Genomic DNA, 16,447 nt, shown 5'->3' on the forward strand with positions numbered 1-16,447 from the left:
CAATACCCCTGAGATTATCCCAGTTAGCATCCACAAGAAGGAGCCTACAGTTATGTAAAGACCATATGCTTCTGCCCACTGGGCAGAGAAGGAAATAGCCGGGCAAACTACTGTCACAGGCAAGGTCACAAAAAACCAAGGAAGGAGGCAAGAGAACCCATGCGAATTCCACCTGACACACACACACCCCTCCCCAAAATCACCTTGCCCCAAAAAGACTCCCAAATCAAATCACTAAAGCCCACTTTCCCAAAAGAACATGGTAGGTTTCCCGTTACCATCCGACCCAACCAGTCTTCCATTCACCCATCAAAAAGCCCAAGCCTCCGTCTTGTCCACAGCTGGAATTACTGTATTTTTCACCCAGGTCCTCTGAACCCCTGGGTCCTAGAATAAAACTATCAATTCCTCACCCTATCCCAGCATCCGTACTTGGTCATGCTCGCACTTCACCCCCTTCCCAGAGTCAATTTTAACACCAAGAACCCGACTTTCAGGTGACTACGATGGCAGGGGTTGGCAGGACGCAGGAAGGATGCTCCATGGTGATGTTCAACAGGCGAAACACCAGATCTATGGCTAGAATGCCCCATACCTTCTTCCAACTGTCCCATCCATGGGGCATTACCAGTGACATGACCCCCACCCCAACTACTGGCTGGCTCCTTTGCAGGTCCCAGCCTGAGTACTCACTGGCGCCCATTATGAGGACCCACTAGCCTCATAAGCACCAAAACAGCCCATCCCCCACTTCTCACTTGAGAAGCCAAACCCCAGAACCACCCAGCTGGAGCCCAGGTTGTTTCTGAACCGGAGACAAGTCAAGGAACATGGCCAAGCACAGGCAGAGGGAAACAGGCAATAAATTTACTGCATTTTGATGTGATTAATCCAAGTTGAAGCAACTTGGCCCGGACTCTCCAGTCCTAAAGATGGCAGACTAGCAGGATGACAAGGGTAAATCCCTCTGGCAGCAGGGATATCACTCTAATTCCCACATTTGAACCCCTTTCCTCATCTGCCCTGGGTTCTCTGGCCACCTTCCCTTTAGTTGTCATGTCTTCCTGGATGTCAAACTGTCTTCTCTGAAACTGAGTGCAATCAAGACAATGACAACCAGGTTTCCAAACTGCAAATCGCCCCAAGTTTTATTTGTAGTCCATACAAAAGGGAAAAAATTTAAGGTTTTCTAACACCACCTACTTGGGGAGATGGGGAAGTGGGACTGTGCCGCTCAGCATCAGCTAGAACATCAGGGGTCAGTAGGGATTTGGACATAAACCAACCGACTGTCCCAACAGGAACTCAGTGTCAACACAGTCTATAGAGGGACAAAGTCAGGGCCCCTGGACTGCTGGCACAGCTTGGCGCATAGGAAATGGTTAAGCTAACCCTTTCCTGGCCTCCTCACATCTAGAAAGAAAAAGGCGCCGCCGACCTCAGCTGCAGGTTGCTTCCCCATCCAGACGACCTTAAATATCGCGCACAAAAATAAAAGGGAGCTAGGAAAAAAATAAAAACATAAAAGAAATTCCCATCCAGGAGAGATGGGAAGCAGGGGAGAGGGGAACCGCACATCTAGAGCCAATAGCAAGATTTGCTGCTGAGGCGAAGGAATAAAGTAAGTTACTGCCGAACACTCAAAAGGATCGTCTCCTGGGGAAGGCCCACATGGTAGAGGGAATGAAAAACCGCAAACAGGAAGGACGTGGGCCAGTGGTGATAACCTGGGTCTGCACCCTACCCTACCTCTCCTCCCCTCCCTGTGGTGCCCCGTCCCAGGATGGCCCTACATGCGGCGCTGGTAGCCAGAGTGCATCTGAGCTGCCCGCAGGTAATCATTATAGGAGCCCGAATAGCGTGCGTAATCGGAATGGGCATCGGGCAGGCGACGGTAATCCAGCGAGGACTTTGTCGGCGAGCGGCGGAACGAAAGCTGCGACTCTGATAAACGGCGGTAATCAGAGAGCTCGGCTAAACGCCGGTCGGAACCATACCTAGTCGAGAGAAGAAGACAGTTGGTGAATGAGACAATCGAGGGGAGAGCTCCAGGTGGGCACGGGGAAAGGGAGGGTTGTAATCAGATTGGTCTCCAACAAACAAGATTTTGTCAGAAGGCTCATCACCCCATCCAGGGCAAGAAACCAAGCCTGGTCCAACTCAGTGGAAAACCAAGCCCACCACTGAAGCCCTCCCTTCTAAACTGGCCAAGGTGGATTCTGATCTACATTCCCAAACCACAAACAATCCCCACCCCTGGGCCCTGCACAGAAAGACCTTGGTTGTTTACCAACAGAACGGCGGACGGAAGCAAGGTCCCCAACTTCCCCAAGAGTGGACGCACCTCAAACACCCTGCCTTCAGCCGGTGAGCGCCAAAGGGACCACTCTTTGAAACCACCCCCACCAAAGGCCAGGACAACCATGTAACAGGCTTAAGGATCCTTCAGACAGTGGGAAAGACTATGGGCCACAATCTTGCCGGCAGTAGCTCCAATGGCACCTGGGTTAGCCCAGGCAGGTGACACTTTTCCCGGGCTGACTAGCTGGTACCACCCCAGGCTGAGCACTACGCTCCACCTGAACACTGCTGACCAGGAAAGTTCACAGACATTACCCCCCTTCAGCCTCTGGACATCCCACGGGAGTAGAGAAGACCAAGGGAGGGGCCGATGGCTCCAGTTTCCCTCCCATGCCAACCTCAGCCCCTTGCCCTGAGCCCCAGCTGGGGGCAGAGGCGGGGGGGCATACAGTACCTTTTCGACATGGCGACAGCCTTTTTGTAGGGATCGTCGTAGCTGGCCCGGGGTGGGGAGAGGCGGGTACGCTCATAGGGCGGCGGGGTGCTGTTGGCGTTGGCAACGGCCCCCTGGGACATGGACAGATAGGTTGCAGACGGCTGACCTGCCCCATCGTAGGCATTGCCTGGCTGGCCACGGTAGGAGGCAGCAGCCTGGGGATGCTGCTGTGCAGCATAGGAAGCAGCCAATGAGGCTGACGACTGAGTGCGGTAAGGAGCTGCCAGGGTGGCAGAAGGTTGGGCCCCGTAAGCAGCTGCGGCGCCATAGGAGCCAGTGGCCGCAGCGGCTGACTGAGCCCCATAGGAGCCTGACAGGCCCATTGATGCTTGAGCCCCATAACTATTCAGCTGGGTCTGAACTACTGGCTGGGCCCCATAGGAGCCAGCCATCGGGGTAGTGGCTTGTGCAGCATAGGCAGCTGGCTGGCTAGCATAAGCAGCAGCTGTAGCTGGTTGTGCCACATAGGCAGCAGGTTGAGAAGAGTAGGAAGCAGCCTGCTGTGCAGCATATGGGGCAGACTGGGCATTATAAGAGGCCGAAGGCTGGGCATTGTAAGAAGCCGCCTGGGCCCCATAAGCTAGTGAAGAGGCTGCAGACTGAGCCCCATAGGAGGCTGCCTGGGCCCCATAGGAGCCTAGGGAGGAAGCTGCTCCCTGGGTGTTGTAGGAGGAGGCAGCAGCACGAACCCCATAGGAAGAGGCAGCCTGCGCCCCATAAGAGGATGGCTGGTTACCATAGGAGGCAAGGGAGGAGCCCTGAGCCCCGTAGGAGTTGAGCGAAGAAGCCGCAGCTGGCTGACCCCCATAGGAGGAGAGGGCCGAGGCCGAGGGCTGGGCTCCACCATATGGGCCAAGCGAGGAAGCTGCGGCAGACTGGGAGCTAGGGCTAGCCAGCTGGCCCCTGTATGGGGCCCCAAGGGACACAGAGGGCTGAGCGCGGTAAGAGGCTGCCTGGGCTGTCATGGGCTGAGTCCGATAGCCGACACCCAAAGAGGCAGAAGGCTGGGCCCTGTAGGCAGCTCCCAGTGACACTGAGGGCTGGGCCCGGTAGGTGGCTGGCTGGGCCGTCAGAGGAGCCACATACGAGGCTCGGGGAGGTGAACGGCGCAGGGGGCTGCGGTCGCGACCAAAGAAGGGTGGTGTGGGCTGACGGGCTTGCCCATCAAAGCCACCAGTGCTGTTGCCAAAAGCCTGCTGGTAGTCGAAGGTGGCAGAGAAGCCACCAGTTCCGGGGAATGCCGTATCCCCAGCCCCTGGTTTCTTGGTCTTGTCCCCAGACTGGATAGCCAGGCCAGGCCCCTTCTTCTGACCCTTGGTTGAGAGTTCCACGTTGATGCGCTTGCCCTTCACTTCTTTGCCGTTGAGCTGCGCGATTGCGGCTTTGGCATCTGCTTCTTTCTCCATGTGAACAAACGCGTAGTCTGATAAAGCAGCAGACAGAGGGTTAGCAATTAGGGGGGCAGGGCATGCTACCCGATGGGTCCCAAACTGGACACACCAACAGCACCCAGCTGTTGTCAGCTACCTCCAGGCCTCCAAACCCTCCTCTCCAGGAGTTGGTCATAAAATGTGACTCCCATATGACAACACTTCTGACTTTCCCAGGCAGTCACCTTTGCCTACGGCTTTCCTTCCATTCTCCCCATTCCCTCTGCCACCTCACCCAACTTCCTGGTGAGAGAAGAAAGAGCAAAGATGAACTGCAACACAGGAAAAAAATCTTCACAGCTCCTGTAAGTATAAACCAGCAGACAAAATGCAGAAAGCATTCCTGGATCACTCGATTTAGTATTCTCTAACTCAAGGTCACCAAACACTACTGTTCACCTTTAAGGCTTAACTCTCAAACACTGGAAGTGACCACTTATGTCTTGGCATGACCCATCTCTCAGTCCAATTAAGGCAGGACAGCTAGACTGCCAGGCACAGTCCACGCAATTCCTCCAATATGATCTCCCCTTTCCCCACAGTACTCTCCAGTTTCCAAAGCACTTCCATGTACAATTCCACGTACTTCATTAGGGCCTCAGAACACTTCCAGGAGGCAAGCAGAGCAAAGGATCATTATCCCCACTTTACAGGTGGGCAAACGCACTCAGAGAACTTATATGGCTTGCCCCAAATCAGTGTCAGAGTCAGGAACAGAATCCCAGTTCTCTCCTTGCCCCCTCACTATACCAATCTAGCCCTGAGAAGTCAATGTGTCAGGCAGGACTGTGTAACAAGACTAGACGTTTAGTCTTAGAAGGGGAGAAGCTGGACCCCATGTAGACCAAAGAGATGTGGGAATGGAAACCGAGCCTGCCGCTGGCCCAGCCATTCCCTCTCCCCACCCCTGGCTACGTTACATCCTCCACTGGCTACTCAAGAGAGACAGAAGTATTCCTTACCCCTTGGGTTTCTGTTCACAGAAAAGATTTGGTTTCTCAGTTTCAAGGCAAGAAGCTACAATTACTGCAACTAGCAGGCTCTCCTAACCAGGCTATCCCTGAAGTACTCCTCACTCCAGGTTCTAGGACAGGATGTTGATCTCAAGTCTACTCATCTACCACACAGGACAAGAAAACTAGGAGAGGAGTGGGAAGAAATTCTTGATCACATCCCAACTCACACACCACAACGGTGCAAGCAGAATTTGAAGAACAATGACATCATGCTGGTGGGAAATAAGGCCATGCACTTAACCCCATCTGGACCTATGGCTACTTTTAACGTCCAACCACCAGGACCCCATCTCTCTCACATCAGTTTAGGAAATAAATTACCTGGATGAAATTACTAAGATTCCATTCCTGATAAGAAGTCCTTTTAAATGGCCTCTAAACAAGTGTCCTAATTTCTACCCCTCTAACTACTCCTAAAAGTAAGTCATTTTCCTGGATGTAAGGCAATGCCACCAACACGACTCTCACACACTTGACAATAAAAATATAATCATTAGGCAGAAATCAGAAGTATGGTATAGCAAAAGGAATCCTAAAATGCCTCAGGTGAAGATTCAGATTACTGACTTGCTATAAACTCTTAAAGAACTTATAATTTATTTCTCCATCTGATAATCTGTCCTACTCATGTCAGAAGTAGGACATTCAAATGAAATGATGAAAAATGCCTTGTAGAAATTCCCATTGTATCTCAGCAGGTTAAGAACTTGGCTACTATCCATGAGAACTCGGGTTTGATCCCTGGCCTAGCTCAGTGGGTTAAGGATTCAGTGTTGCTATATCTGGCGCTGCTGTGGCGTAGGCCAACAGCTGCAGCTCAGATTTGACCCCTAGCCTGGGAACTTTCATATGCCGCGGGTGCGGCCCTAAAAAGACACACACAAAAAAAGAACAAAATGAACTACAACTGACTTCATACCCCCAACAGCCAGAATCTGATTCCTCACCTACAGACTGTGAATAGCAAGTGTTTCTTTCCGCCTAGCCACAGGGCACTTGAACTATCCTCTGATCTCTCACATCCACTTTGGGTACAATAAGCAAAAATCAAGGCTGGTGGTCCCAGACCTCTTTAAAGGTGGAAGCTGACTGACCCTACCACCAGGAGAATGCAAAGGCAACCAGAAAGCAAGAGATTGTAGGAAAATTAAAGGTAATTTAAAAAAATGTCCAGGGAGTTCTCGTTGTAGCTCAGTAGGGTTAAGAACCCAACATGGTATCCATGAAGATGTGGGTTTGATCCCTGGCCTCGCTCTGTGGGTTAAGGATCCAGCGTTGCCAAGGGCTGCAGTGCTAAGTTTCAGAAGTGGCCAGGATCCCGAGTTGCTATGGCTGTGGCATAGACCAGCAGCAGCAGCTCCAATATGACCCCCAGCCCAGGAACTTCCATGTGCCACAGGAAGGACCTTAAAAAAAAAAAAAAGAAAAAGAAAACAACAAACAAAAACTTCCAGAAAGAAACGTGTGTGTGTGTGTGTGTGTGTGTGTGTGAGAGAGAGAGAGAGAGAGAGAGAGAGAGAGAGAGAGAGAGAGAGAGAGAGAGAGAGGGACTCGGTCACTTTGCTGTACAGCAGAAATTGGCACAACAGTATAAATCAACTAAAAAAAAATTTAAAGTAAAATAGTAATAATAAAGAAATGCAAAACACACCTTTAAAAAAATATTAAAGAACCATACTATATTCCTGGTCAGCCTATCCACAAATTCCTAAGATTGGAATGAACCAGGAAAAAACATCCAACAAAAAATTTCTACGGGCTTAAAAAGCAAGAGGATATCACATTATCTAACCCCCTACTTAGATGAGTTTTATTACGAAACCAACTTGCGAAATTTGAAAACAGATTCATATGTACAATTCAATCGACCACCCAGACCAGCTACATAATAAGAAAACCATCAGAAAAAATTACAACCAATTTACATCAGAAAGTTCCTAAGCCCAATACTGGAGGGAACTGTGAACAGGTTGTCCAGCTGACTCAATCACAAGAGGGCTTAACCAACCCTTATCATAGTGAACAGGCAAACCCAGACTGAGCCTTATCAAAGATGCTATGAACCCAACTACTTCTAGGACAATAAAGAAAAAAAAGAGATCTAGCAAGCTCCAGGGACCCACCTGCCTGGCGAGCTACTTCAAGGAAACATTGACCTCTGAAGAAATTACATTTAAAGGGACTGCAAGCAATGGAGATCTCCTAATGGCCTGGGGGCATCACAATTCTTTCAGTACCAAAGTTAAGAGAATCCAGAAAAATTTGTTTTTCTTTTCTCAGAAAAGTAAAAACTTGTAATTTGAAATCACAGTGTTGTATATGAGAGGAAAGAATGGCCACCCACCAAAAACGGGAGGAAACAATTTCCTCTTCTGCCTTACAGACTTCCAGGAAATCTAAATCGTTCCTAAAGCCGTCAGCAACTCTCAGAGGAACACCCAATAGAATGTAGCTGTGGAGAGTGGTCACAATCTGCTGCTGCTATGGAGATTTTTTACTCTACAAATAAAATCTTATCTAAGCTCCTGGAACAAAGCAACTAAGTTTTTTTCCCCTGTGAAATGAAACAGAACTAGTTGTCCCATGCAATGCCAAGCTTCTGTGCTTTTCAAAGACCAGCAAGAACACAAGACAACTCAATCAAATGTCCATTGCCAGACCAAGAAATGGATCACTCTTTAAGGGGCCAGAACCAGGCTCTTCTACTACATTCCCAACTTTAAAACCTCACTTTCCTTCACTCCAAATACAAAGGCATCAAAGGAGCATATGATCCTCAAATCTTTCCCACAGTCCCTTACATACACTGGAGCTCTCTTACGTTATCAGCATAACTACAAGTAACAACTAACCATCACTCCCTGAGGAAGTCCATGCATTTCTGCCAAATATTTACAAAGGGACAAAATTCGCCAAACTTTTGTTCGTTAGGATTCTCACAAGGAATCAGCCAGAAGTTCTAAAAACCACATGCAGTTACACACTTCACCCCCCCCCCGCCCCCACTACTGTCACTTGATGTCAGTTCCAAGCACTCAGGCAAATTTTCGGCTTTCTCTACCACCCCAAAGGAGGCTTCTTGACCAATGAGTTCCAGAGACTATCCTCTCAGATGCTGCTTTCTAGACTCCCAATCAAGTAGCCACCCTACCTAAGAACCACCAAAAAATAAAAATTTAAAAACATAAAACATACTAGGTCAATTAAACACAGAACTCTCATGAGTCATATACCCCCATCCATTTCCTGGTCAGGTGCCCAACTGGAGGCCCTCCCCACTCTTTCAGTGTAAACAAAAGCAGAAATCTATGCACCATACAGCCTGCCTCATCAGAGCACCCAGGAGGAAAGCCTGATTCTGGTTAGTCGTGGATCTGCATAGCCTGAGTTGAGGAAAACAGCTTGCAGTACTAATGCAAAAGAATGAATTACGCCTAGTGGTGGAGACTTTATACTTTACACTTCCCCAGTTACAGAAAGAATAAGGAACAACTTAAAAGATGCGCCTTTCCAGGACAGCAAATGATGTATCTTGATGGAAATGAGTAAGCATCTGCTCTCAAATGTATTTCCTATCCTCAGAACTTCTCACATAGGGTATAAGCAGGTGTGAATCCAACACCAAAAACAAGGGATCAGATACTCACTCCCAGATTACATCCTTTAAGACAGCAAGGCAAAGTTAACTCTGATCTGTTCCAAGTGGAACAGAAACCGGCCATATACACAAGGGCTGTACCTCCAAATCTTGCCAACGAAAAAGAAAAAGAGCTTAGGGGATAAACCCTCAGACTATGAAAAAAGTCAAGAGAGTCCCAAAAAGGAAGTCAGGCCTAAATTATGGTGATACAGTTTTCTTGAAGCAAACTAGGGCTCTCCCCTGACAACTAGACTATTTCAGCCAAGACGACTAGTAAGTTAAGGTCCCATGTCCCCCTCAGCCACAAAGTGTGCTACCTTGCAAAACCACCAAGCTTATAAAAGAAGGACACTGCCCTGGGGCACCAGCTTGGATGCTCAGAAGGAGACTTCACAAAACAAGCCTCCATCCACACGTGAAAGGTCAGGGTTTCCAGTTAAAGTCGATTCCAGAGGAAAAAAAGAACAAGTTTGAGGGAGTTGGAAAGCGCAGAGTTGCCACGCCTAATTCCCCTAACAATACTGAAAGGCCAAAGTGGTTCAGAAGGGGCCCCTCCTGTACCCAGGAGTAACTATACCTATGAATAGACCCAAACCACACAATACTAAAAGATCCCAGCCCCAAAACGTCCAAGGGCCCCGTTACCTTCCGCTCGGGAGCACTCATCGGGAGGGAACACGAGGGTGGGCTTGGGGCGTCAGCCCTCACCTTTTCCCTTTTCCCTTCCTCTGACCGACGTCTGGAGAGGAAGTGGGGAAGTGGCGAAATCTTCCCCGCTCCATGATCCGGCTTCTGCCCGTCACTTCCCAATTTCCGCTCGGTACCAGGCCCAGGAGACCAGTGGAAGGCGCGCCCCCGGTACCCTCCCAAGTCTCTCAGGCGCGTCCCCGGCCCCGCAGCTCGGCTCACAGTGGCCGCCGCACCCACCCAGAGCCGCTTCCTCCCATTTGGTTAATGGTGCCTGGACCGCAAGGGAGGAGGGAGTCTCTACCCAACGCGCCCCCAACACCTCCGGCCATCTCCCCACCGCCAACCGCTCAGTGACCGACCCCCGGGAAAGGGGCGTGGCTAAGAAGCAGAGTGCCCCGAGCGCGCCCGCGCCCCCCCCGCCTCAGCGTTACCTTTCACCACGTCACACTCGATGACGCGTCCGCGGCGCTCGAAGAGGCTGCGCAATTCCTGGCTCGTGCACGCAGCCGACACATTGCCCACGAATATCTTCCAAGTGTTAAGAGGCCGTGGGCGCGACATCTCCACTACGAGCGCGCGCCCCGGCCGCAGCTCGTGGCCGTGCAGGGCCTCGATGGCGCGCAGCGCGCCCGCGTTCTCGCGCATGTGCACGAAGGCGAACTGTTTCATGACGGCGCAGCTCATGACCGTGCCGTAGGGCGCGAAGAGAGCTGCCAGCTCCTCCGGCGTCGTATCCGCCCCATCGACGTTTCCCACGAATATCTTCATTTTGCCGCCGCAGCTGCCCTCCCGGAGAGCCGGGACCTCTCCTCCAGCGACTGGCGAGACGTCCGACCCGCCGGCAGTCCTCCCCAGGAATGGCTGGCGACCGAGAACCCCGCCGCGCAGGCGCTCTTACCTAGCCAATCGGAGCCCACATCCTGTGCGGCCTACAGCCAATCAGAGAGGCTGAAAGAAGATGCTCTTAGGCGCAGCCAATCCCAGAGGACCTGGAGCCCGCTCGTTAGCTGAGGGGGTGGGAGAGGGACGGCGGCGCGCGACCAACCGCCACTGCCGGGGGGGAGGCGGGGGAAAGGGTTAGAGAAGGGAATACGCGCGCTGGGAGCCGCTGAGCGTCGGAGAGGCCTAGTCGGCGTGGTGGCCTCTGACCTGGGTGGGGCCGGGGTTGGCGGGCCCCAAGGAAAAACTTTGTTCAGTCGGAAGTCAGAGCCCCTCCGCGTCTGGCAGCCTAGGCCAAACCCGCGCCTGGAGGTGGCAGTGAGAGTGTCTTCGGGAAGGCCAGGCCTGGCGGGAGAAACCAGTACGAACGCCTTCGGTCAGCACACGGCTCCCGGGAGTGCCGCCAGTGCTGCGCGGTCTGAGGGGACCTGAGAGGCATCTGCCCGGGAGAAACCCTCGTGCCTTTAAATCCGTCTTTGGGAACACATTCCCAGAGGTTGCAGACGGTGGAGACAGTTTAAAAAAAAAAAGAAAAAGAAAATCAGAGCCACCGCTGCCTTTAGGGAATTTCCCAACGAGGAATGACTTCTATCACTCTTGTATATGCTTGAAATTTTCCACAATAAAAAGTTGCATAAAGTAGGAAATGAAGTCGAGAGAAAGGTCCTTGAGGGGGTAAAAGTTGAGACTTTAAATAAAAGAGGGAAAACTTCAAAACTGACATGTATGTAAATAAAAAGATTGGGGAGTTTGGGTCGTGGCTCAGGGGAAATGAATCTGGCTAGCATCCATGAGGACGCAGGTTCCACCCCTGGCCTTGCTCAGTGGGTTAAGGATCTAGCATTGTCGTGAGCTGTGGTGTAGGTCGCAGATGCAGCTCGGATCTGGCATTGCTGTGGCTGTGGTGTAGGCCGGCAGCTGTAGCTCTGATTAGACCCCTAGCCTGGGAACCTCCATGTGCTGAAGGTGCAGCCCTAAAAAGCCACACACACACAAAACCTTTTGCATAGCAGAAGGCATCCAAAAGATAAGAACATGTGATAAACTCAGGGAAATATTTGCTTACAAGTTCAACTTTTCTTGAGCACCTACCCTGTGCGGTAGCACCAAGGATGCAGCAGTGAATTTAAAAAATGTCAAAAACTGGAGTTCCATGGTGGCTCAGCGGGTTAAGGAGCGGATTTTGTCTCTGCTGTTGCTCTGGTTACAGCTGTGGCTTGGGTTTGACCCCTGGCCCAGGTATTTCCACACACCTGCAGGCACGGCCAAAAAAAAGTGACAAAAATCTCGACCTTGGAGCTTGTATTTTGGTGGGGAGAGACAGATAATAATTATCAATTAAGTAAAACATATAGCCTGTTAGTGATAAAGACTTGAAGTAATGAGGGGAGCAAACAACTCATCTTCTGGGGGAATCATCCCAGCCAGAAAGTACATGTCTCAAAGTTCTGGGGCACAGCAGCATGCCTGTCTGTTCAAGGAATCACAAAGAACTGGTACAGCTAGGAGGGGAGCAGATTGAATAATACATCATAAGGTTGAGGAGGAGGTGTAGCCCCTTATGGGCCATTGAAATAACTTTGGATTTCACACCTTTTTATTTATTTATTTTTACTTTTTAGGGCCGCACCCGCAGCATATGGATGTTTCCAGGCTAGGGGGTGGAATCAGAGCTACAGCTGTCAACCTACACCACAGCTCACAGCAACACTGGATCCCCAGCCCACTGAGCAAGGCTGGGGATCAAACCTGCATCCTCATGGATACTAGGCAGATTTGTTTCCACTGCACCGCAACCGCAACTCCGGCTTTCACTCTTAATGAGTAGTATAGAGAGCAGAGATATTCATCGGATGTGACTTATCTTTCATAGTTTTATTAGTATCATTCTGGCTGCTAGTGAAATGGACAAAAACAAAGAGAAAATAGTCCTTTGCTCAGAACAATTATCACTACTGCAAAAATCCAGCAGGGAGGTGATGGTGACATGGATCTGGATGGCCGCAGTAGAATCCAGGGGAAGTGTTCAGATTTGGATATAGTTTTAGGGCAGAGCCAACACAGTGTGTGATCAGATGTGAGTTGTGAGAAAAAGAAGTTAAAGATGACACCAGGCAGGTGGAAGCACCTAGTTGCCGTTAACTGAGATGGGGAATGTGATGGATGCCAGAAATTCTTTTTTTTTTTTTTGTCTTTTTTTGCTATTTCTTGGGCCGCTCGCGTGGCATATGGAGGTTCCCAGGCTAGGGGTCAAATCGGAGCTGTAGCCACCGGCCTACGCCAGAGCCACAGCAACGCGGGATCCGAGCCGCGTCTGCAACCTACACCACAGCTCACAGCAACGCCGGATCGTTAACCCACTGAGCAGGGGCAGGGACCGAACCGGCAACCTCATGGTTCCTAGTCGGATTCGTTAACCACTGCGCCACGACGGGAACTCCCCGGATGCCAGAAATTCTATTTTAGACCTAATAAATTTGAGATGCCTCTCCAAGTGGAGATACCAATGGACAATTAGCTCTGTATCTGGAGTTCAGGGCAGAGGTCTGGGCTGAAGATACAAGTGTGGGAGTCTAAAGAGTTAATATCTATACTATACAAAGAACTCCTACAAACTGACAGGGAAAAAAGGTGAGATAAATGGGCCGAGAATGCTAGCTGGCAGTTTTATAGGTAAAGAAGTACAACTGGCCAATAAATAAGAAACTTCATTGCTAGTCAGGGAAATACAATTTCCTGGGAAAAGGAGAATATTTTCACCCCTCAGATTAGCAAAAAATCAAAAGATTTTGATTTTTTTTAACCACCATCTTTTGATGGTAAAGGTGAGGAAAGCTAACTCATACATTGTGATGATATTGTGAACTCTGTGTCCTTCTTGGTAAGTATATTGGCAATAGCAAAATTTTAAACGTAGTGAGTCTTTAATATAGTAATCTCACTTTGAAGAGCTAGTCTTTAAAAAAAAAACTCATCAGGAGTTCCCGTCGTGGCGCAGTGGTTAACGAATCCGACTAGGAACCATGAGGTTGCCGGTTCGGTCCCTGCCCCTGCTCAGTGGGTTAACGATCTGGCGTTGCCGTGAACTGTGGTGTAGGTTGCAGACGCGGCTCGGATCCCGCGTTGCTGTGGCTCTGGCGTAGGCCGGTGGCTACAGCTCCGATTCGACCCCTAGCCTGGGAACCTCCATATGCCGCGGGAGCGGCCCAAGAAATAGCAACAACAGCAACAACAACAACAACAGACAAAAAGACAAAAGACAAAAAAAAAAAAAAACTCATCAATAGGGATATTGGTAAAAATTTGAGTTCCCACTGTGGCTCAGTTGTTAGCAAACCCAGCTAGTATCCATGAAGATGCAGGTTCAATCCCTGGCCCCGTTCAGTGAGTTAGAGATCTGGCGTTGCCATGAGCTGTGGTGTACGTTGCAGACTCGGCTTGGATCTGGCATTGCTGTGTCTGTGGTGTAGGCCAGCAGCTGCAGCTCTGATTTGACCCCTAGCCTGGGAGCTTCCATATGCTGTGGGTGTGGCCCTAAAAAGCAAAAAATAACTATAGAAAGAAAATTTTTTGTAGCATTGTTTGTGGTAGCAAGCAGTGGAAGCAACGAGACTGTTCACAGTGAGGAAATTAGGTAGTACCTTATGTTATGTTGCTATTAAAAGTAGGTCAAGGGGAAGCTCCTCTGCGGCTCAGCAGGTTAAGGGCCTGGCATTGTCACTGTAGGGGCTCCAGTCACTGCTGTGGTATGGGTTAGATCTCTGACCAGGAACTTCTGTGTGCCATGAGTGTGGCCAAAAAAAGTCAGGGGGCATTCCCTGGTGGTCTAATGGTCAGGATTTAGCACTTTCACTGAGGCTGCCTGGGTTGGACCTCTGGTCTGGGAACTGAGATTCCACGTTAAGCCTCTGCACACCACGGCCCAAATTATTTTTTTTTTTTTTTTTTTTTTTTTTGTCTTTTGTGTTTTTGTTGTTGTTGTTGTTGCTATTTCTTGGGCCGCTCCCGCGGCATATGGAGGTTCCCAGGCTAGGGGTCTCATCAGAGCTGTAGCCACCGGCCTACGCCAGAGCCACAGCAACGCGGGATCCGAGCCGCGTCTGCAACCTACACCACAGCTCACGGCAACGCCAGATCGTTAACCCACTGAGCAAGGCCAGGGATCGAACCGGCAACCTCATGGTTCCTAGTTGGATTCGTTAACCACTGCGCCACGACGGGAACTCCCCAAATTAATTAATTAAAAATAGGTCAGAGTCTATTGATATGGAAGGCTGACTATAATTTAAGAGGGGAAAAAAGATGTAATTGTATAACATTACATCTTTCTAAGCTCTAAGTGGGAAAAACTCTCCCTATATGTGCCTATGTTTTTTTCAGCATCGAGAAATAACGTTGGTTACCTCAAGGGGATGAGAGAGTGGTTCAGATTCTTTTACAATTTCTTAAAGTACCTTTTTCTTTTTTTTGCTTTTTAGGGCCATACCCGGTGCATATGGCTAGGGGTCAAATCGGAGCTACAGCTGCCAGTCTACGCCGCAGCCACAGCCATGTGGGATTCTTAACCCACTGAGCAAGGCCAGGGATCAAACCCACGTCCTCATGGATACTAGTCAGATTCGTTTCCACTGTGCCACAACGGGAACTCCCTAAAGTACATTTTAAGGAGGAAAGGAGGGACACCACTCTGATACTTTCACAAATCCAAAATGCTGCCAGTATTCTCAGAGCAGGGTATCAGCAGGCCTCTAGGTACCCAGGGCACATAGCCATTTTAAAGGGGTCATGGGAGGCAGTTCCATGTTTGTGCCAATAATGCTGGTAGGTCTTAGAGGCAGAACACAGCAACAGAAATAAAATGTGGAAGCTCCCATCGTGGCTCAGTGGTAATGAACCCAACTAGTATCCATGAGGACGTGGGTTCAATCCCTGGCCTCGCTCAGGAGGGTTAAGGATCTGGCATTACCATGAGCTGTAGTGTAGGTTACAGACACAGCTTGGATCTGGCATTGCTGTGGCTATTGCGTAAGCCAACAGCTCCAGCTCCAGTTGGACTCCTAGCCTGGGAACATCTATATACCACAGGTGTGGCCCTAAAAAAGCAAAAAAGCAAAAAAGAAATATAATGTGAAACCTATATGTGCTTTTAATTTTTCTAGCATCTGCTTTAAAAAATAAAAAGAAACTGGTAAAATTAATTTTAATAATGTATCTTAAACCAATATATCTAAAAACCTATCATTTCGCCATATAATCAATATAAAAATTACTTTTTTTTTGGAGTTCCCGTAGTGGCTCAGTGGTTAACGAATCCAACTAGGAACCATGAGATTGCAGGTTCAATTCCTGGCCTTGCTCATTGGGTTAAGGATCTGGCATTGCCATGAGCCATGGTGTAGGTCGCAGACAAGGCTCGGATCCCACGCTGCTGTGGCTGTGGCATAGGCCGGGCTACAGCTCTGATCAGACCCCTAGCCTGGGAACCTCCATATGCTATGGGAGCGGCCCAAGAAATGGCAAAAAGACAATAAAATAAAAAGAAACTGGTAAAATTAATTTTAATAATGTATCTTAAACCAATATATCTAAAAACCTATCATTTCATCATATCATCAACATAAAATTTACTTTTTTGGGGGAGTTCCTGTCATGGCCCAGTGGAAACAAATCCGACTAGGAACCATGAGGTTGAGGGTTCCACCCCTGGCCTTGCCCAGTGGGTTAAGGATCTGGTGTTGTCATGAGCTGTGGTGTAGGGCGCAGATGCAGCTCAGATCTCACATTGCCAAGGCCCAGCTGTAGGCCGGCAGCTGTAGCTCCGATTCTACCCCTATCCTGGGAATCTCCATATGCCGCAAGTGCTGCCCTAAAAAAGCAAAAAAACAAAGCTGCTCCTGCAGCCTAGGGAAGTTCCAGGCTAAGGGTGGAATTGGAG

At 49.6% G+C, this 16,447-nt stretch overlaps 1 protein-coding gene across 2 annotated transcripts; it reads right to left on the bottom strand.

The window, feature by feature from the left end:
- RBM14 (RNA binding motif protein 14) lies at positions 1,122 to 10,461 on the bottom strand. Of its 2 annotated transcripts, none has more exons than XM_021079865.1 (3): positions 10,005 to 10,461; positions 4,110 to 4,220; positions 1,122 to 1,997 (listed from the first exon to the last, which is right to left on the bottom strand). In XM_021079865.1, exons 1-3 carry the CDS (start codon positions 10,339 to 10,341, stop codon positions 1,975 to 1,977), a joined length of 471 nt encoding a protein of 156 aa, XP_020935524.1. In that variant the 5' UTR covers positions 10,342 to 10,461; the 3' UTR covers positions 1,122 to 1,974.

This window comes from Sus scrofa, chromosome 2 (assembly GCF_000003025.6).
Source record: "Sus scrofa isolate TJ Tabasco breed Duroc chromosome 2, Sscrofa11.1, whole genome shotgun sequence".
NCBI classification, from domain to species: Eukaryota; Metazoa; Chordata; class Mammalia; order Artiodactyla; family Suidae; genus Sus; species Sus scrofa.

Bases quoted from the DNA above. Each gene is read 5' to 3' on its own strand.
- RBM14 (XM_021079865.1), bottom strand. From the start codon at position 10,341: ATGAAGATATTCGTGGGAAACGTCGATGGGGCGGATACGACGCCGGAG. The intron at 4,221-10,004 runs GTAACGCTGAGG...CTGCTTTATCAG, and splicing joins CGAGTGTGACGTGGTGAAAG to ACTACGCGTTTGTTCACATG. The intron at 1,998-4,109 runs GTCAGAAGAAGG...TCTCTCGACTAG, and splicing joins CGTGGAACTCTCAACCAAGG to GTATGGTTCCGACCGGCGTT.